Source organism: Pan troglodytes, chromosome 3 (assembly GCF_028858775.2).
Source record: "Pan troglodytes isolate AG18354 chromosome 3, NHGRI_mPanTro3-v2.0_pri, whole genome shotgun sequence".
Taxonomy (NCBI): Eukaryota; Metazoa; Chordata; class Mammalia; order Primates; family Hominidae; genus Pan; species Pan troglodytes.
The window spans coordinates 45307713-45328879 of NC_072401.2; the positions used below are offsets into that span (position 1 = coordinate 45307713).

At 34.9% G+C, this 21167-nt stretch overlaps 1 protein-coding gene across 20 annotated transcripts in view; it reads left to right on the forward strand.

Moving 5' to 3' along the window:
• The window catches only part of WDFY3 (WD repeat and FYVE domain containing 3), a 296268-nt gene that overhangs the window by 147073 nt on the left and 128028 nt on the right, over window positions 1–21167 (forward strand). For 16 of the 20 annotated variants that reach the window (XR_002943524.3, XR_008547495.2, XR_010156549.1 and 13 more), the window contains 6 exons: window positions 1505–1698; window positions 8742–9199; window positions 10673–10756; window positions 15617–15794; window positions 17219–17433; window positions 21004–21116. Coding sequence is in view for 17 of the 20 variants with exons in the window: in XM_001151618.8 (XP_001151618.1) it covers window positions 1505–1698; window positions 8742–9199; window positions 10673–10756; window positions 15617–15794; window positions 17219–17433; window positions 21004–21116 (1242 nt within the window). In the remaining 3 variants the exon portion in view is untranslated. The remainder of the gene's footprint in view (window positions 1–1504; window positions 1699–8741; window positions 9200–10672; window positions 10757–15616; window positions 15795–17218; window positions 17434–21003; window positions 21117–21167) is intronic. The other 4 variants (XM_063809491.1, XM_024356087.3, XM_063809493.1 and 1 more) reach the window with 1 other exon arrangement.

The following is a 21167-nucleotide window of genomic DNA, read 5'->3' on the forward strand; positions in this document are numbered from 1 at the left end:
GTAATTGAAACAATGAGTATGATGAATTTTAGTGGATACTATAGTAACATTTTGTCTATGGCAATGCATAATCTTATTTCCACTAACTAGGTTTAGTTAACTGAGATAATCAGAAACATAATGAAGATAGACTAACAGGAATTTGCTTAGCAAATTAGCTTTCCTTGAGACGACCTAGAAGTTGCACAGGAAGAGATTGGACAATTGGAGAGCTTACTCTGCATGACTAAAAGTCACTTAGTACATATCCCAAAGTGCCAAACAATTTCATACAATTCTTTTCAGTTTTTCTTTTCCCAGTATGAAAGATGTTACTAGCTGTGTGATGTTAGGCATTTAAAACAGTACTTTACTCATAGTTTAAGTATTTAAATAATATTAGCCATTATGATTATCTAGTGGGTCCTAACTGACAACCAGGAGGTAACTAAACAGGCCTTCAGGTAATGAAAGGATGTCACAAATTCCATGTGCTGAATCTCAAGCACATGGCTTAGACAGACTTCATGATCTTACAATTTTTATAAAGTTAACAAATAGAAAGCCACTAAGCAGAGAGGACAGTGGCTGCTATAGCAGAATACACTGTTTTAGTAAACGTTTATTGAAACACAAATCAGGAGAAAATCCAGTAGTCATGGAAGACCAAACATAAGCAATAATAGTAAGACTGTTTGTTATAAACCATAATAGAGATATAAACAAGATGCCCTAAAAACGTAAGGGATAGAAGAATTACTTAGAGGAAATACTAATTAGTGATTTCAGTCACTGGGCCCATTTTTTTAATACTGGAGGATGATATTAATATTTGATGTGAGAACAGTATCACTTGTGAGCAGGAGCACAGGCTTACAGAGCTGGGCTGTGTAGGCATACATCCTTTTCTGTTGCTTACTAGCTGTATGACTTTGACTGCCTTACCTCTAAATGGTAGGGGATGAGTATTAAGTAAGTCAATCTGTGTAAAGGCTTTGGAGCAGTAACAATGACACATACTTCTGTTACAGAATTTGTCACTTTTTGTTCTTATGCTCTACCTGTGCAACAAAACATGTTGGTTCCTTGTAATTTTTCCCATGGTGGAATAATTTATTCCATTCCTTTCTTGCTACTATTTTGGAAGCCATGTTCATTTAAATCTCCTTTATTTGGGCTATTGTTCCTCTGAAAGCCTTTTACATAAGTTGATTACAATAGAGAGTCTCCTAGGGTCTGCCTAAGAGACTTGTGAATGTTCTAGATTTTGAGAGCTTGGACATGGTGAACATATCACGGCATTAATCTTGCATTAAGGAAATGTAGAGAAAATTTGCATATACCTTTGCTGACAACCCACTGTGCAAATTTGTATTGTAATTTAAAAGGTGAAATAGTTGGGTAGGTTTTATTTACATTATTTTGAGTTACTTTACCTACAAAAAATAACTGAATGTTAATTCATCTGACTTGTCTCAGAATATTTTAAAGTAGCCATTGTTGGACTTTTTCTCCTTCCTTCAAGGAATTTTTCGAGAATTTGGAGGTGCAAGATGTGCACATAATATAGTAAAGTACCCTCAATGCCGGCAGCATGCCCTGATGACTATCCAACAGCTGGTGCTCTCCCCAAATGGGGACGATGACATGGGCACTCTCCTGGGGCTAATGCATTCAGCCCCACCGACGGAATTGCAGTTGAAGACTGATATTTTAAGGGTAAGTTTGATAAATGTGTTTCCCTTCTTTTACTACTAAAATCTGTGGTTATTTTTAGATGATCTGTATTTAAGTTAGAGACAGGGAAATTAAAAAAAATCCAAATTACCCAAGAAACCTCACAACTTTGTACACGTTAGGAACTTGGAAAAACTCCAGTCATTTATGTCTTTCAGTATATATTTTACTTCTGCTGATAAACCTTTGCAGTAATTATCTTGACTTACTGGAACTCTTAAATTAAATATTAGTGAAGTATAGGATCTTAATTAATACTAAATATATGTATTTTCTGATCAGTTAAATTCACTCGTAGTGTTATGCATCTGTGAAATGAATGTTAGATTTGGCATTTTATACACATGCATGCATATCTGTATGTATGTAAGTAATGGATATTCTAGTAGATATCAAACAATATACCAGGAGTTATACATACGCTTTTATCATTTACTCCTTAGTAATACTATAAATTAAGTAGCACCCTGTTTTGCAGATGAGAAAACTTAGGTTTAGAGAAATCATATAACATGGATTTTGTTCACTTAAGTGACTTTTAATTAGTAGAACCGACCCCCAGATTTCAATACCCATTTTATTTCCACAGCACCATTGTTTCATACAGATTTATACACTCACATTCTCTCATATTACTGGTTATTGATATTATAAGAAATGATATGTAAGAAATTTTTAGAATCAAACTATAATCGAATGTTTCACTTTCATTTAGAAGTGAATTTAGTAATGCAAGTAAGACGTAATGGAAAAGTAGACTATTAAATATTAAATGATATATTTTAAAAATTTCCAAGTTCCAGATATAACAGTAGCTAACATTTATTGACTGCTTTCTATTAGTACTGTTGTATGCATTTATGTGCATCTACTTATTTAATCGTTATGATAAAAATAAATACTATTAGTGTCCCTGCTTTACATACTGTAAACTGAAACACAGACTGGTTGAAATATTTTCCCAAGTTCTGTATGTCTGTCTAGTAGGTAGAGGAGTCTAGATCTGAACCCATGTAGTCTCTTTGTAAAGCTGTGCTTTCAACTTATGTGCTGTGAATAATAGTTGTTTTAATAAAAAGAGACATAGCCTTCTCTTTTTGTGACTAAAAACCTGCTCTTGTATTTAAATAATATCTGAGTAAAGTGAAAGAAGTCCATTAAAATTTATGTTCTTTAATTTATTGATTGATGCAAGGTTTCTAAATACAATTTTCCATTGTAAGGATTCAGGCCTCCTTGATTCCAGGACGAGGGCAGAGAAAGAAACAAAATGAGCCTAAAACATTTCAGTTAGCCTTGAAAAAGTAGAGATCAAAGAAAATAAGCAATTAAGTAAGTACAATCAAACAAATAGAGAAAAGGAAGAACTCTTACTTACAGTCAAAAGTCAAAGAAAATCACAATTTATGAACTATCATAGTAATAATTGATTCAAGTAAAATTCATCACTGGCTACTAAAGATAGTAGATGAAAGTTTTAGAAGTGAAAGGATTTTTGCGTACTCTTAAATTTTATCCTTAAAAGATATTTCTTAATTTCGAGTGCCAAAATATTAGCTTTACAATGGACCCTACCTTAACTAAATGATCAGCATTAACTTTGCCAGTGATGGACAGATGAACAGCATACACCTCCTGATAGGAAGCACTGAGAAAAATTCAGCTCATTTTTGTACTTTTTCCTCCCAAAAGTATATAATATGAATCTGATTATTAGAAAACATCAGATAAATCCTAATTGGAGGACTTTCTATGAAATAATTGGCCTAAACTCTTAGAAAAATGAAATGAAATGAAATTAAAAATGATGTAGGAACTGTTCCAAAAAGTAGAGGTTGAAGTGACTACTGAATATAGTACATGAACTTGTATTTTCCTTTGCTATGGAGGATATTATTGGGATTTGGAAAAAACACAAGGTCTGTAGATAAAATAATTGTATTGTTTGAACGTTAGTTCTCTGATTTTGAGCATTGTACTGTGAGTAGTAAGAGAATTCCTTTTTTTGAAAAACACTGAAGCTTTTAGGGGAAAAGGGAAGGGGAGAAAGAGAGAAATTAAGTAAAATGGTAATTTTTCAAGAATCTGAATGAAGGATATCTGTGAATTCTTTGAACTATTTATGCAGTTTTTCTTCAAGTCTAAAATGACATTAAAATAATAACAGACAAACCAGTGTGTTTAACCTTGCTTCCAAGGCCCTTGTGACCCGATCTCCATCTCCTTTCACTTCCTCTACTAGTACTCTCACCTGTAGATGAGAAAAACATTATTTTTCCTCTACCTGCTGAGTTCTTAACTAGGACAGACCAGTGTTACAAAAGACAAATTAACAAGAGAAAAACAAACAAGTTTATTAACATGTCTACCTCATATGTGCGTGGGAAACAACCAGGGAAAGATAACTAATTCTCAAAGAGGTGGCTTAGAACTCCATTTTGTATGGTAGTCCCCCCATATCTTCGGGGGAATACATTCTAAGACCCCCCAGAAATGTCTGAAACTGCAGATAGTATGGAATGCTATATATACTATGTTTTTTTCCTGTGTATATTCATACCTGTGATAACATTTAATTTATAAATTAGGCACGGTAAGAGATTAACAACAATAACCAATAATAAGATAGAATAATTATAACAATATGCCAGTGTCACTACTCTTGTGCTTTGGGACCACTATTAAGTAAAATAAGGGTTACTTGAACACAGGGACTGGGAAACCTCCACAGTTGCTCTGATAACCGAGTCTCTGGTCAGTGACTAACAGGCAGGTGGCTTTTGCAGCATATGTACACTGGACACAGGGATGAGTCACAGTGGTGTGGGGCAGTGTGAGATTTCATCATGTTACTCTGAACGATACACAATTTAAGACTTTTGAATTGTTGTTTCTGGTATTTTTCATTCAATATTTTCAGGCCAAGTTTGAGCACAGGTAACTAAAACGAAGGAAAGCAAAACTGCAGAGAAGGGGGACCACTGTATAGCATTCTCCGCAAAGAACAGTACATTTTTAGAGAAATGATGACATAAAGGAAAAGGACTCTAGGGATATCAACTTGTGGGAAGGCAAATAAATGGTAGATAAAGAATAGTTGGTAGTTTGTTGTGTGCATTTCTTTGCTGTCTCCAGGCTGGGAAGGGTCTGACTTCATCAAATAGGGGATGGCAGAGAGTTTTCTTATATCTACTTCTTCCCAATTGCCTTCAACTGAAAATAATCCTTATGCCATAGTGGCGTATTTTGGGGTGGCATATACTGGATTCCTACATACCCCGTTCCAGCCACAGACATTAGTAGTTATTACTTCTATTTTCTTTTACTTTTATTCAATTAAATGTTTCAAATGAAAAAATAGCATTTCTTTCCTTATGCTGTCATATATTTCATCATGTTTTGATGGTGTATAATGACAATTTTGAATATGCATCTTAAAAGCAAGATTAATCTCACCGCAATTTATCTGTTAGACAAAAAGGATATCCACATGAGTATCGATATTTGAAGAACATTTTATATTTGAAGGAATTGTTGGGAGAATATAGATGGCTTCAAAAGATGCTAAGGTTGCCAACTTTTTTTTAACATACCATTTTCTCCTCTTTTGGTACCTTATTAATTGGATTTTTTAAATATTGGTAAGTAAAGCCAACAAGAAGTAATTGGCTGACCCGTAATTTTGAGGCAGTGTTCTGGTTAATGTTAGTAACTGATTCTCAGGCTGGAAGAGGGCAGGAGAGAGTCATGATATTTTGCATTTACTGATTTCCAGGGTATAAATACTCGCATTGTGGCCTATTCAGTCAACTAATGTGCCACTGAATGTGGACTGGAAAGAGTTGCACAGTAGTACACCATTATATAGCATTTCCTCATGCAGATACGTAAAAGCATAGATAATAGTAAAATTCAGAAAATAATTAGAAACTGATGAGTTTTGAGTATTTTGTCTGTAAAATACTTAGTTGTAAATTTGTTACTTAATTTTTAATTATGATTGTATGTTTAACAACTGACTTACAAAATTCCTGAAAATATGGCACTTGACCTCTTGAGAGCCGGTATGAGCTAGCTCTGGCATTCTGCTTTGAAGGGAAAAAGTAGCGTTGAGAGCCAATAGGGAAAATTTGGGTTCTCAGTTTCAATTTCCATTTTTACTTCATTCAGAATTGCTTCTTAGTGCCTCCATTCAACTGACATATACCACAGACCTATGTAATTTAATTTGTAATTACATAGTGCCTCCATTCAACTGACATATACCACAGAACTATGTCATTTAATTTGTAATTATTTATACACAAACCTGACATTCCATGACATGTCATGGAAATTCTCCTGATGCACAAATTTGAATTGTATGAATTGTATTTATGCAAATATAAGTAATATATAGCTGATTTTGTCTAATTAACCAAGCAGCCTCCAGATCTCATTGCAGCTTTGGTGTTTGCTACTTGTCATCATTTATTGATGTAAGTGGGAAGTTACATTATTCATGGTATTTGAAATTTTTCGAATACTGAGATTGTGCTTGGGATAATGTCAGAGCAACAACAGATACCAGTTTTGAGGAAGTAGGAGGTGGGCCTGTCCAGAAGTACATAGTATAAATTATTGGACTAAGGATTCATAAGCAGCAGTTTTTCTAACCTCAGTCATAATTCTAACCAGTGATAGCATTTTGTACATGTTACTTTAGCTTTGAACTCACCCCTCCTCATCTATAAAATAATACTTGTCATATTTTTCTCCCAGTATGTTTTTGAAAATTGATGATAGTGATAGGCTTATATGCCGGGCACTTCTCTAAGGGTTTTTACATGTATTTCCTTTGAGGTTAGTTATTGTTGTTTCCATTTTACATAAGAGGGAACTGTGACACAGAAAGGTTAAGTAACTGGGATGGTTAAATACTTTTTAATGTTGGAGTCAGAATATGACCCCAAGCATCCTGAGTTCAGCCATCTTCAGCCTATGTTATAAGGAGTGTATGTGTGTGTGTGTGCGTGCGTGCGCATACATGTCTGTGTTAAGTCTTTTGTTAATATGAAATATTTTAAGTATTCATATAGTTTATTAAATTTGACAAGATAGGGAAACTAACTATATTGTTACCAGATACTAAAATGTAAATTTATTGATTGAAGACTATTGGAAGAAACATTGTTTTTATATTTTATTTACATACAGATTGCATATTTTCTGTCTTTTAAAATATTAAGGAATAGGTATGAACAATGAAATCTTCATAACTTCTGAAGCAGTATATGTCAAAAGGTGACTAATATATTAATACAGGTTTGAGCATCTCTCATCCAAAAACCTGAAATTCAAAATGCTGCAATCTTTTTGAGTGCTGACAAGTGGAAAATTCCACACCCGACCTCATGTGATGGTAAAGTTGCATGAGCAAAATTATTTAAAATATTGTATAAAATTACCTTCAGGCTATGTGTATAAGGTATATATGAAACATACATGAATTTTATGTTTAGATAACTTACTGTATATGTGCAAATATTCCAAAATCCGAAACTTTTCTGGTGCCAAACACTTTAAATAATGGATATTCAACCTGTATGTAGCCTTTTCATTCTTCAGATACCATTAGAAATGTGTGAGATCTTTTAAAAAAAATGACTTTTTCAAATGCGATGATTGGACAGATTAGAAATTATATCTTAAGTAATAGTAGATACCCATTGTGCTACAATTAATGAAACAGAGGGCAAAGGAGCCCACTGTATCCATAAAAAAGATTTCAGCTTGCTGTTTGGGGCATAATGTCATGATTAAGTGCAGGAGTAGGGTAATTAGACTGCCTAGGTTTAAATTCTACCTTTACCATTTTATAAGTTGTATAGTCTTTGGAGAGTTATTTTACCACATTGGGCCTCAATTCCTTATCGATAAAGTGGAAATAATAATAGTACCTTACCCATAGGATTGTTGAAAGGATTAAATAAGCTAGTGCATAAAAGCACCTAGAGTGCCTAGTACATAGCAAGTGCCTGATAAAATATTAGGTGATTTTGTAATGTGTTTTTTAAAATCATAAGCTGGCCAGGGCGGTGGCTCACGCCTGTAATCCCAGCACTTTGAGAGGCAGAGGTGGGTGGATCACTTGAGACTAGGAGTTTGAGACTAGCCTGGCCAATATGGTGAAACCCCATCTCTACTAAAAATACAAAAAATTAACTGGGCATAGTGGTGCGTGCCTGTAATCCCAGCTACTCAGGAGGCTGAGGCACGAGAATTGCTTGAACCCAGGAGGTAGAGGTTGCAGTAAGCCAAGATCACGGCATAGCACTCCAAGCTGGGTGATAGAGCATGACTCTGTTTTTGTTTTAAAAGAAAAAAAAATCATAAGCTAAGTTAAAATTATGACAGTTCAGAAAGTAAATGTTTGATTTACTTATTTACTTCATGTTTTCTTTTTTAAAGCTTACAGCTGTTTTGGGAAAAGCCATACTTTCAACCCTTAGGCTTCAGTTCATTTTGCAAAAGAGAATGTTTAATAAGTCTTCTAAAGTGAATCTGCTTTCTAAAGCATGAATATGGTCACTTTATGTGAGACAAAAGACCTCATATCTTGGCTGCTCTGACCATCTCTGTGATCCCTTCTAGAATTAATCAGTTTGTATACACACAGTCATAAGTTCTCATGATTGTGTAAAACTAGACTAGAAGATATATTTTACTTACTTTGTAAAGTCACTGAATTCATTGATGTCATAATCAGTTAAAGACTCTGGAAAAGCTTTTCAGCCAATATTTGGATGTAGCTTTATTCTATCAAAGAAATATGTGATAGTGTTTCCTAAAATTACCTTCAGCATTTAATGTGGCTTTTTAAATTAGCAAACTATTTGATATGCTTTATAGGACCGTTTATTGGGTAAATGATAGAAACATGTCAGATTCACAGAATGTACAACCTCCATATACATGCATAGTGTTTTGTTTTTTTTTTTTGAATTATGTGTATTTTCATTTGTTTTTTCTTTTGTCTCCTGTAGGCCCTCCTGTCGGTCCTTCGAGAAAGCCATCGTTCAAGAACAGTTTTTAGGAAAGTTGGAGGATTTGTGTACATTACATCCTTGCTCGTTGCTATGGAAAGATCTTTGAGCTGTCCACCCAAGAATGGCTGGGAGAAAGTGAACCAGAATCAAGTGTTTGAACTTCTTCACACTGTGTTCTGCACGTTGACTGCAGCAATGCGCTATGAGCCAGCCAACTCTCATTTCTTCAAAACAGAGATTCAGTATGAGAAGTTGGCAGATGCTGTTCGATTTCTTGGCTGCTTCTCAGACCTAAGAAAAATAAGCGCCATGAATGTCTTCCCCTCAAATACACAGCCATTTCAAAGACTTTTAGAGGAAGATGTAATCTCAATAGAATCAGTGTCACCCACGTTACGGCACTGCAGTAAACTTTTTATTTATCTTTACAAAGTAGCCACAGATTCTTTTGACAGGTATGGCTCTGCTCTGTCCTCTGAATTAAAGGGTGTATACTAAGCATGACTTCAACATTAAGACTTGAATTATGAGTTAATCCAAAAGAATATGAAAACAGATGACTCTTCTCCTATTTGTTTGAGGTGTATCACTTTATTTTTGAATATTACTCTTGCTCTGGTATTGTTTTTTTTTTTTTTTTTAGCATGGAAGCCTGTGTACTATTTGTAAATTCAGGTTCAATTAGTTCTCATTGCAGTTATTAGAACAGTTTCTATGAAGTTTCCTTTAATGATAGTGTTTACTATTGTCTTTTTTCTTTTTAGCCTCAAAAGGTGCATCTGGACTTATTGATATGTGTTATCAATAGAACATCATTATGATTATTCTTATTTCCAGACACATACTCCATCATTCTCCACATATCATACTCCTCAAAAAATGATATAGTTCCCAAAGAGAGGTGTCAGTGTCTTGAACCGTCAAGTTCAAGAGGCCATCAGACTCAATATTTACTCATTCCTTCATGAAATAAGTACTTAACAAAAACCTGCTGCATGCCAAGTCACTGTGCTAGGCATTGAGGATTCAGCTCTGCACAGGGCTGTCTTGGTCCTTGCTATCTTTTAGCTAAAATATAGACACATAAATAAACAATTACATATAGTGTGACACATTCTACAATGGGGGAATCCAGGGTTCTCAGGCAGATTGTAGGAGAGCCACTTCATCTAGATCACTTATTTTCAGTGCTTCAACTGTGTTTTCAATGAAGATGTCACTTTGAAAATAATACTTCTAATTTATGCCCCAAGCGTTGTTGCTTTTAACTTACCATAGTTTTACTACATAAAATAAATGAACTGCCCTCATCAATAGACCATGTAACTCCATTGGATAGAGCTTGTAATAGGTTTTGTGTCCTTTTCTGTGGAATATCTGCTTTGAAGTATCAACTGAGATATTTCCTGCTTCTTAACAAGATTTCTTAGTCCTCAGTATTTACATTTAAAAATCCAAACAGCTATGACAACAATTGTAAAAAAAAAAAAATCATTAAACTTCTGCTTTTCCCTATCTTGAAGTAAAATGCATATGTATAGTTAATTTATCGAAAACACAGGGCAGTGTAGTGTTCTAGGAATGAGCTATATAAATTTGTGCATTCAGATTCAACCTCTTTTCCCTTGATTTCTACTTATCCTAGTTAGAATACATCATTTTTAGTCACTGTCAAAAATAGGGCTTAGAGCACCCTGTTTAACAGATGTGTTAAATGTTAACATGAATGGAATAAGCATCTGCCGTGAGCATGCTTTTCTGTTTCATTCAGTGCTTGTGTTGTAGTCTTGTTCCTTGTTCCTGCTGAATATGGAAGATGTTCCTTATTAAACTTTTACTGGCATTTCTTGTGAAACTAACCAACTGCCAACCTGGTGTTCTCTTCTTCTAACCTCTCTAAACCACCCTGTCTGTTTTGTTGTCTGTAGTCGTGCAGAACAGATCCCTCCTTGCCTGACAAATGAGTCTTCTCTCCCCTCTCCTTGGGGTACACCAGCTTTGTCCAGGAAAAGGTACTGATCATATAAGAGAAGTCAGTCTCTATTTGTGTGGGGTTTCTTTTTTTCTGTGCTTATTTATGTTAACATGTTGATTGTGTTTTGTGATTTCAATTTTTTTTTGTTTTGTTTTGTTTTTACTTTTGGGGTTTTGGGGGGTGTTTTTAGATTTTAAAGATATCAATTTTTCATGAGAGTAAAATGTGTTGATGCTATGAAACTATGAAGGACATATATAATTTTGTCATCCAACTATTTTCGTAACTAAACTACACATTTTTGTTATAGAAAAAACATGTCTTTTATTAAAAATAAGTTAGAAATGTGGACTTAATGTCTCTAAGTAGAATACTTTTCCACTTTTTTTATTTTTCATTTTTTTTTATTTTTTACTTTAAACGTTGGGATCATTCTTTGGTTTTTACTGTTATTCCAAAATGAATTTCATAGCACCGAAAGGAACTGTGTATTTTCTCCATCAGATTCAACCAATTGAAGTATGTTGCTGTTATGAAAAATGCTCACAGCTAAGCTTTGAAAAAGTTAGTAAAAAACCCAGCCCAATACTTACTTTGATCAGTGCTCTGTAAATCTCTAAGCTGATCTAGTTGATCTTTTTAAAACTACCTTTAAAAAAATTCTACTCAGTTTTTTAAAAACTACAGTTGATTGATGCAACCTGCACATAAAATGATCATGGTCTGCAGTTGGCCCCAAATACTTCATTACTTTTCCTGTTTTCCTCATAACCAAAAATAAGTCCTTAACTCTTACATTAATATTCTTTCATTGAGGCTTTTAAAAAATGAATCCCAAGGTTCTGCTATATGGTTGTTTTAATCTTATTACTGTTGTTCAGATTTTGAAACTTGAAGATAGTTGGAGTTAGTACATCAAAAGTATTTGTTACGGATTCAGTATTTCAACATATTTGCATAGTAATATTAGGTATATGAAAAGATGTAATTTCATTTTTCTCTTAAATTTACACTTATAGGTTACTTTGCACAACAAACTATGGCATGGTTCAGAATAGTCTTAAATGAATATAGGATTGTTCAGTATATTCGTGCTTAAAAACTGCAATTTCTTTTTTTAAAAAAGCTGTTCCTAATTCAAGGAATGATAAACTAGATAAATTTGAGTTGATATCGTGTATTTTTCTGTTGCTAAAATGGTCGAGGTAAAAAATGTGTGTGTTCGAAAATTTGTGTTTGTTCATGAGCCCAAGGAATTGTTGAATATTAGAGAAATAATTTCAATTAGTAGTTTAAATTACTAAAAATCACAATTTAAAAATATGGTGATTATATCATAAATGAGTAAAGCCTTAAAATTTGCTGTTTAAAAACATTTAGTCCTTTTTAAGTATTAACCAAATGCCACAAAATAAAAATACACAGATTAAAAGGATACTTAAAAAAATACATCAGGGCCAGGTGCGGTGGCTCGCACCTGTAATCCTAGCACTTTGGGAGGCCAAGGCGGGTGGATTGCCTGAGGTCAGGAGTTTAAGACCAGCCTGGCAACACGGTGAAACCCCATCTCTACTAAAATACAAAAAAAAAAATTGGCCGGGCATGGCAGCGTGCACCTGTAATCCCAGCTACTCAGGAGCTGAGTCAGGAGAACTGCATGAACGAAGGAGGCGGAGGTTGCAGTGAGCCAAGATCACCGCACTGCACTCCAGCCTGGACTACAGAGCGAGACTCCATTTCCAAAAATACATCAGAACTTTCTATTTATTGAAATGGTAATTTGACAAAGGGAAAACAGCATTTTCTTTTTATTCTTAAAGAGTTACTTATGGCCTTAAATCAAAAACATATTGTCATCATTTACAGTGTAGCTCCATGTAGAGATAACCAGGTCTTTGACTTAAGGGAAAACTGTCACTAAATCAGTATAGCTAGTTGATTGAGCCCTAATCCGTGTGAATTCTCCATGAGTCTTACAAGTTGACATTACCCCAAGGACAGAAAGCCCCTGATACTGTTCATGCTAATACTAAGATGATTGTTGACATTTTCAGGTTGCCATTCTATTCAGCTTGCATACATTTTGCTCAGTGGTAAGAATCATAAGCTAGTAAAGAATATTATGTTTTTTACTTCACAAATTCAAGTCTAGTGACTTGAAATTAGAATTTAAGTCACACTATTTCTAGAACCTCTGAACAAATTACATCAGCTTATAGACATCTTTTTCTTGTAGCAAAACATACTGTTTTGCTGGCAAAAGGAGAAACCAAAATTTGACTGTGTTTTTATGGCTTGTGGAACACTCTCAGATGCTAAGGACGTTTTGAGCTTGTGATACTTGTCTGACATGTAATATCCAGGAGATTCTTCTCTAATTATTTTAAGGATTGGGGGAAAATGAGCTAGCTGACTTTATATTTGGAAAACTAAAACTCAAAACCTTTTTCATTGTTGATTATTCAGAAGGAATAATAGAACAGAATTATAGCTGAACAGTGTTCAATCAGAGTTAGAAGAAGTGAATACAAAATAATAATCAGAACTCTACAGAATATAACTGCAGTGGAACAAAAGGTGGCAAGTACTTGTTATTCTTCAAACATGGGATCCATTACTTAGTGCCTCTACACACCTGATGATAAGTTAAGCAAAGCAGATTCAGAATTTAAATATTATGTATTCCCAAAAGAGGTAGATGAATCTTAAATATATATGAGAATTTAGGTCAAAATATTAAATAGCAACCAAATTATGAAATGTAATTTTATCCTATCTTTGCAAATGGTTAGTTCTTGCTTGGGAATTAGCCATTTAATAAGCTTACCATAATTCCAAAATTTAAAAGGTGATACCTGTGGTGATACCTAGGTGATTTAATCAGAATTAATTTTGTATAATGCCTGTTGTAATACACCTAATTTTAGTTAATAAATACCGTGTTTTAGATATCAGCAATGTTTGCAATATTTTTCTGGTTTGAAAACAATGAATGTAATTCCTTTTTCAGAATATTGCTTTCTTATATAAGATTAAAAATGTACTACTGTAATAATTATATACAGGTTGAGTATTTCTTATCCAAAATACTTGGGACCAGAATTGTTTTAATTTCCAGTTTTTTGGATTTTGTAATATTTGCAATATATATAATGAGATATCTTGAGTATGGGACCCAAGTCCAGACACATAATTTACTTATGTTGCATATACATCTTATACAAGTAGCCAGAAGATACTTTTATGTAATATTTTTAATAATTTTGTACATGAAACAAAGTTTTGACTGTGTTTTGACTCTGATCCATCATATAAGGTCAGATGTGAAATTTTCTACTTATGGCGTCATGTGGGTGCTTAAAAAGTTTTGGATTTTGGAGCATTTCAGATTTCAGATTTTTGGATTAGGGGTACTCAACCTGTGTTAGTAAAGAGTTCAGTGTCCAAAGATGTAAAGATTTCTTCCTGAGTGTATCAATAATTTAAATCCAAATCTCATCAAATCTGTCAATTTAGAAATGATTTTGGAAGGCCTATAACTAAAATAAGACAATTAGAATCTATGCGTATGTGTATATATGCAATGAAAACATGTTTAATGAAATTTTGGAATTCAGTGGTTATTTCTGATACATGCTAGATAAATTATGAATCTTTTTTCTAGATGGATCAAAATATTTAAAAGAATAAAGGGAGCAATATAAGAGGAGGATAACTGTTGGTAATACACATTTTGAATATTTTTCTTAGTAAGTTTAGAAATTAAATCTTTTTGAATGAAAAATGGCAGAATACAGGGAGTGAAAACATGAATGGGTAAAGGACATGCTGCCTTTTAAATAAACTAGGAGAGCCTATGTGCCTTTTTATAAGTAAAGCGGAACATTTTCCTAGAATCCCTGTTAAAAAGAGAACGGTATTTTTTTTAAACCATGGCAGTGCCAATTCTTTGCTACTAAATCACTGACGTAAAGCATCTGTTTCCCAAGCTGCTCTTGTCCCAGAGAGCTAAAACTGCATTGCTCTCTGTGACAGAGCTCAGCATTAGGCAAATTATGCTGAGACTAACTCATTGGAACAAAGAGTTCCCATAGGCTGAAGCCACAAGCATCTGTTTCTTAGTGCCAAGATGCAAAATGTGCAAAATTCATGAATTGTAGATGAGTAGTATGAAATAGAAAGTAGAGATCATTGATGAGAAGTAATGTGTACATTCAGGACATGGCTGGGCTTTCTAATTCATAGAAACTTTTTCTGTAAATTGCTTTCAAGTTTTTAAAAGTTGCAATGAATATTTTCAGTGATAATGAGGATAGATGCAGAAGATGAAAGTAGTTCCAAATAAGCTAAAGGAAAACTCCCACAATGCCAAATATATTTATTCTTGGATAGCTTAGACTCTGAGACAACCCTGACTCAGCTGACCCAGTTAGTTGTTGATTGTGTTACTCATGCACTAAGGAAAGGTTAAAACACATATAGGTAATTTCAAAAGATAAAATCTCACTGAGGGAATTAATTTAATTTGATCTCTCATCACATATTATTGGAACTGTCATCTTCTAGAGCTTTGAATCACTGTGATTGTACCTGTTCTTTACATCTTCTGGTACAGGTGTCATTTTTTAATCAAACAATCCATATAGTAAATCAGTAAAAGTAAAAATCATATAAAGGCTATGAATAATGGATAGTTACATGGTCTGCACACACCCACCCACACACATGCAGACACACACACATATCAACTCGAGTTGATAATATATTCCTTTTTTTCTATCCCAACCTTAAGGTGTTTTCTAACAAGGCTTTTTGGTTATCAGTGGATGAAAGTAACTGAAGAGGAAGAGAATGTGATTGGAATTCAATACCAAATTTACTCTTTCTTTTTTTATAGGCATGCATATCATTCTGTTTCAACTCCCCCTGTTTACCCTCCTAAAAATGTTGCTGACCTGAAACTACATGTGACAACTTCATCTCTCCAGAGTTCTGATGCAGTCATCATTCATCCTGGAGCCATGCTTGCCATGCTGGACCTACTGGCCTCTGTTGGGTCAGTGACACAGCCAGAAGTAAGCTTGAATATGTTAGTTCCTTCCCGTCTGTAATGAAATGAATGAAAGGATGTGAGTATGATTATATGAGCTAGGGGGTTGAGGAAGAAAGTTAATATTACATACTAAAGTAGCTGAAGGGGAAAAAAAAGGATTTTTTTATTTGAGTGTTACCTTTCATGATAAATGGTAGATATGTATGTTTTAGAATCTAATTCATTCATTACAAAGACAACCAAGGTGGCTTCTTCTGGTGCTAGAATAATTCTGTTTCTCCTTATAAATCCTGCTCAGCAGTGGACATTGCTAACGAATAATACAGAAGGAAAAATGACTGAAGATACTACATTGAGGCTATTTGTCTGTTTTGACTTGTTGCACTCAAGAGTTTGAGTGAATTGGAGTTTGGGTGATGATTTTTATTAAAATGTTATATAGCCTCTAAGGCCTAAAGTGTCACAGATGTAAACAATAGGCTTTCCTTTAAACTAGTTATCTGCCCACCATTAAGAAGATTTTATCCCTGCTATTTCTATAAAAATAGAACTACTTTTAGTCATATAGTCATGTAATACAAAAGGCTTGGAAGAGAATAGAGTTCAGCTGCCTGTACTTCTAGCAAATTAAAATAGGACATGTTTGCCTAACCTGTTCTGGAATTGCTATATTGCTCTAAGCAAGTTACTTATCTGAATGTATTTGGAAGCATATAGAGACTTCATATTAAAAGGTATGCTCCTGGCCAGGCGCGGTGGCTCACGCCTGTAATCCCAGCACTTTGGGAGGCTGAGGCGGGTGTATCATGAGGTCAGGAGATCAAGACCATCCTGGCTAACACAGTGAAACTCTGCCTCTACTAAAAATACAAAAAATGCAAAAAATTAGCCTGGCATGGTGGCAGGCACCTGTAGTCCGAGCTACTCGGCGGACTGAGGCAGGAGAATTGCTTGAACCCAGGAGGCGGAGGTTGCAGTGAGCCGAGAGCCGAGATCACACCATTGCACTCCAACCTGGGTGACAGAGCAAGACTCTGTCTCAAAAAAAAAAAAAAAAGTATGCTTCTGCCGGGTGCGGTGGCTCACGCCTGTAATCCTAACACTTGGGAGGCTGAGGCAGGTGGATCACCTGAGGTCAGGAGTTTGAGACCAGCCTAGCCAACATGGTGAAACCCTGTCTCTACTAAAAATACAAAAGTTAACTGGGCGTGGTGGTGGGCGCCTGTTATCCCAGTTACTTGGGAGGCTGTGGCAGGAGAATCACTTGAACCTGCAAGGCAGAGGTTGCAGTGAGGCGAGATCACACCATTGCACTCCAGCCTGGACAACAAGAGCGAAACTCCGTCTCAAAAAAAAAAAATTAAAAAGGTATGCTTCATGTGAAAAGAATTGTCATCTTTCTCACTAAGAATGACCTGACTGTGTGGATTTCTTTGTTGATTTTAGCATGCTTTGGATCTTCAACTTGCCGTGGCAAATATTTTGCAATCCCTGGTGCACACAGAAAGGAACCAGCAAGTCATGTGTGAAGCTGGTCTTCATGCACGACTGCTGCAGAGGTGCAGTGCTGCATTGGCTGATGAGGACCACTCACTGCACCCGCCCCTGCAGCGGATGTTTGAACGATTAGCCTCTCAGGCTCTGGAACCCATGGTGTTGAGGTAAGTTCTCTTTCATACTCAAATAGTCCACAATTAGTAATGTCAGTTTCTAGAGTCCTTATGATTCCAGAATTCCTGCCTTAATGGACATATATTCAGTTATCTATGGGCAAAATATAACAAAAATGGACAAAATACTCAAAATATGGCACTTAGAAACAAATTAGTTATAAGTAATCATTTAGTGTTTCTGTCCATCAGTTATTTCTTTCATTTGAATCTAGCAAGCTCTCACTTTCCTTTAAAAATGAAGTCATGCGTTTACTTTATATTTAATAACTTTTCATATATAAGAAGTTTTTAAAGAAATATTTTTTAACCTTTTAATTTTGAAATAATAGATTCACCATAAGTTGTGAATATAGATCCAAGAGTTTTCCTGTGCTCTTTGCCCATTTTCCTCCAGTAGTTACACCTTACATAACTATACTACAGTATCCAAACCAAGAAATTGATATTGGTATGATGTATTCATGTGCACATACAATTATCTGTTATTGTATCATGTGTAGATTCATGTAATCACCATACAATTACGATGTCACAAAGATTTCTCTAGTGCTACCTTTATTGTCATACCCACTCCCCTAACCCCAACATCGTTAGCCCTTAGCCCATGGAAATCACTGATCTGTTCTCCATCTCCATAGTTTTGTCGTTATGAGCAGGGGTCTCAAACCCCCGAGCCATGGACCAGTACTGGTCCATGTCCTGTTAGGAACTGGGCCGCACAGCAGGAGGTAAGCTGTGGGTGAGCCAGCATTACCGCCTGTGCTCTGCCTCCTGTCAAATCAGCAGTAGCATTAGATACTCTTAGGAGCGTGAACCCTATTGTGAACTGTGCATGCAAGGGATCTAGGTTGGGCACTCCTTATGAGAATCTAACTAATCTAATACCTGATGATCTGAGGTGGAACAGTTTCATTCTGAAACCATCCTCCACAATCCATCTGTGAAAAAATTGTCTTCCACAAAACCGCTCCCTGATGCCAAAAAGGTTGGGTACCACTGATTTTGAGAATGTTACATAAATGAAGTTATACAGTATGTGATCTTTTGAGATTGTCTCTTCACTAATCATATTGCTCTTGAGCTGCACACAAGTTGTTACATGTATCAGTAGTTTTTTCTTTTTATTACTGAATAATGTTCCACAGTATGGATGTATCAGAGTTTGTGAATCATTCAAGAAATATATACTTACATATGTGTATTTCTTGAATGATTCATATATATCTGTCATTTCCTCCAGGAAGCCTCCTGCTTTGAGCCACCCTTCCAAAAGTCTGGGTAGGCTGCCCCTATATAAACTCTATAACACTGCTATTACATAACTTATTATTAGAGTACTCCTCTTTTATAAAACTTTTAAGAGCTTTCTTAAAAATGGTTGAAATTTATTTGTAAGTTTTTAAAACTGACTCCAAACTGATTGTGGATTAAGAAACTTTTATGCAGTAAACATTTGTTAAATGGTGTTGTATCAGGCTGTGTTCACGGCCTTTATAATGCCAAGATGAGTGAGATGGACCTACTCACTTCATCCATTATCTTGTAGTTGTACTCACCGTCCTAAAGTTTTGAAAATAGCATTGAGATTTTCCCCTGATCCTTTTTGGTAATCTGCTACTTTAAAAGTAGAGAAACACAGAGAGAGAGAGAGAGACATTGTCCCATACCTAATGCTACTATTTTACCAGATAACTTATATTGCATAGTTAGATAAATAGAATAAGCAATGAAAATCAACCATTGGGTATGTTCAGTTTTCACAATTAGTGAGTTCTCAGAAAAAAGAAGTCAAATGATGGTACAAGTACTTTGCTACTTAAAAGCCATAGATTATAAACTAATTGTGTCTAACGTTCTACATGAAAAACTGGCAAACCTAACTTGTAAGCCTTTTTTGTTTCCTGCTGTAGGGAGTTGAAAATTTGGAGTATTCTACTTTTTTTTTTAACATGATGTTATAAATGACAGGTTATGGAGGGTTTATCCTCTTAAAAAATGTATAGTCTAGTAAAGAATACATGCAGATAAGCAGGAAATGAAAATATTGTTTATTAAGTTCGTAATAGCAGTGTTACAGAGTTTATATAGGGGCAGAGACTTTTGAAAGTGTGACTCAAAGCAGGCTTCCTGGAGGAAATGACAGTTAATGAAATAAAGTATGAGGCCAGGCAGTGTGGCTCATGCCTGTAATCCCAACACTTTGGGAGGCCAACGCAGGAGGATTACTTGAGGTCAGCAGTTTGAAATAAGCCTGAATAACATAGTGAGACCCTGTTTCTACAAAAAAAAAAAAAATATATATATATATATATGTGTGTGTGTGTGTGTGTGTGTGTGTGTGTGTGTATTAACTAGCATGGTGGCGTGTGCCACCATGTTATTTGGGAGACTGAGGCCGAAGGATCTCTTGGGCCCAAGAGTTTGAGATTGCAGTGAACTATGATCACACCACTGCACTCCAGTCTGGGTGACAGAGCAAGAGGCTGTCTCACACACACAAAAAAATGATGATAAACAAAAAACTCTAAAGTGTGGAAGAGAGTTAATCAGGTGAAAAAGTAAGGGCAAGAATTTTTTCCCCAACAAGAAAAACAAATATGGTGGTCCAGGGTAGAGAAGGAGTACAGCATTCTTAGGCAGTCAGAAGTTTTATGTATGTCTTAAGTAGAATTTATGATTGGGGGAAAGATGGGAGCAGTGAAGCTGGAGAGTACAGTAGAAATCATCTCATGTATGGTACTGAATGCTAGCTGTTTTGTGTTTTCAACTACAAGAAATGGACAGCCATGGAAGAGTCTTAAGCAATAGAGTGACACTGTGTAGATTTAAGTTCTGTGAGATACTGACTGTAGTGAGGAATGGATTGAGTTGGGGCAATATTGGTGTCACAGGAGGTAATTAAGACTCTGTTTTAGGAATAGTAAAATAATATGGTCTGGGTGATAGCAAGAATGAGAGAAAAGAGCAGATTCCATATTTTTATGAGTAGAAATAGCAGGATTTTCTGATTTTCCGAATATGGAAAGTTAAAGAAAGAAGGAACAAAAACACATTTCAGTGAGATGCAGAACATAAGAAATGCCCTGGGGTTGGATATAAGGTGATGAGTTTGGTTTTAGAAATATTTGAGTTGGGGTTCTTCTTAAATATTATTAACTTCTAAAAAATGAATTTATAAAAATGTATAGCAGATATATAGCTATATGGTGATTAGATGTAAAACTAACACTGTGTATGTTTTACTATACTTGCATTTTTTGTATTGTAATTAGTCTGTTGGAATTTATTAAATTCCTTTTTTGAAAATGTTTGGTTTATGAATTATAATATTCTCAATGAAGGAATAACTGTCTAAAAAACATCCTAAAAAATATGTGTCAGATATATAGCTATATGGTGATTAAATGTAAAACTAACACTATATTGTTTTATTATACTTTGCATTTTTTAATTGTAATTAGTCTGTTGGAATTTATTAAATTCTTTTTCTGAATATTTGGTTTATGAATTATATAATAATCTCAATCAAGGAATAACTTTGCTTTGTCTCTTTCTTAGGGAGTTTTTACGTTTGGCAAGTCCTTTAAATTGTGGTGCCTGGGACAAAAAACTGCTAAAACAATATAGGGTCCACAAACCAAGTTCACTGAGTTATGAACCAGAAATGAGAAGTAAGTTGACTTTTGAAATTCCCTTTTTTGATTTATTTTATGAATGAAAAT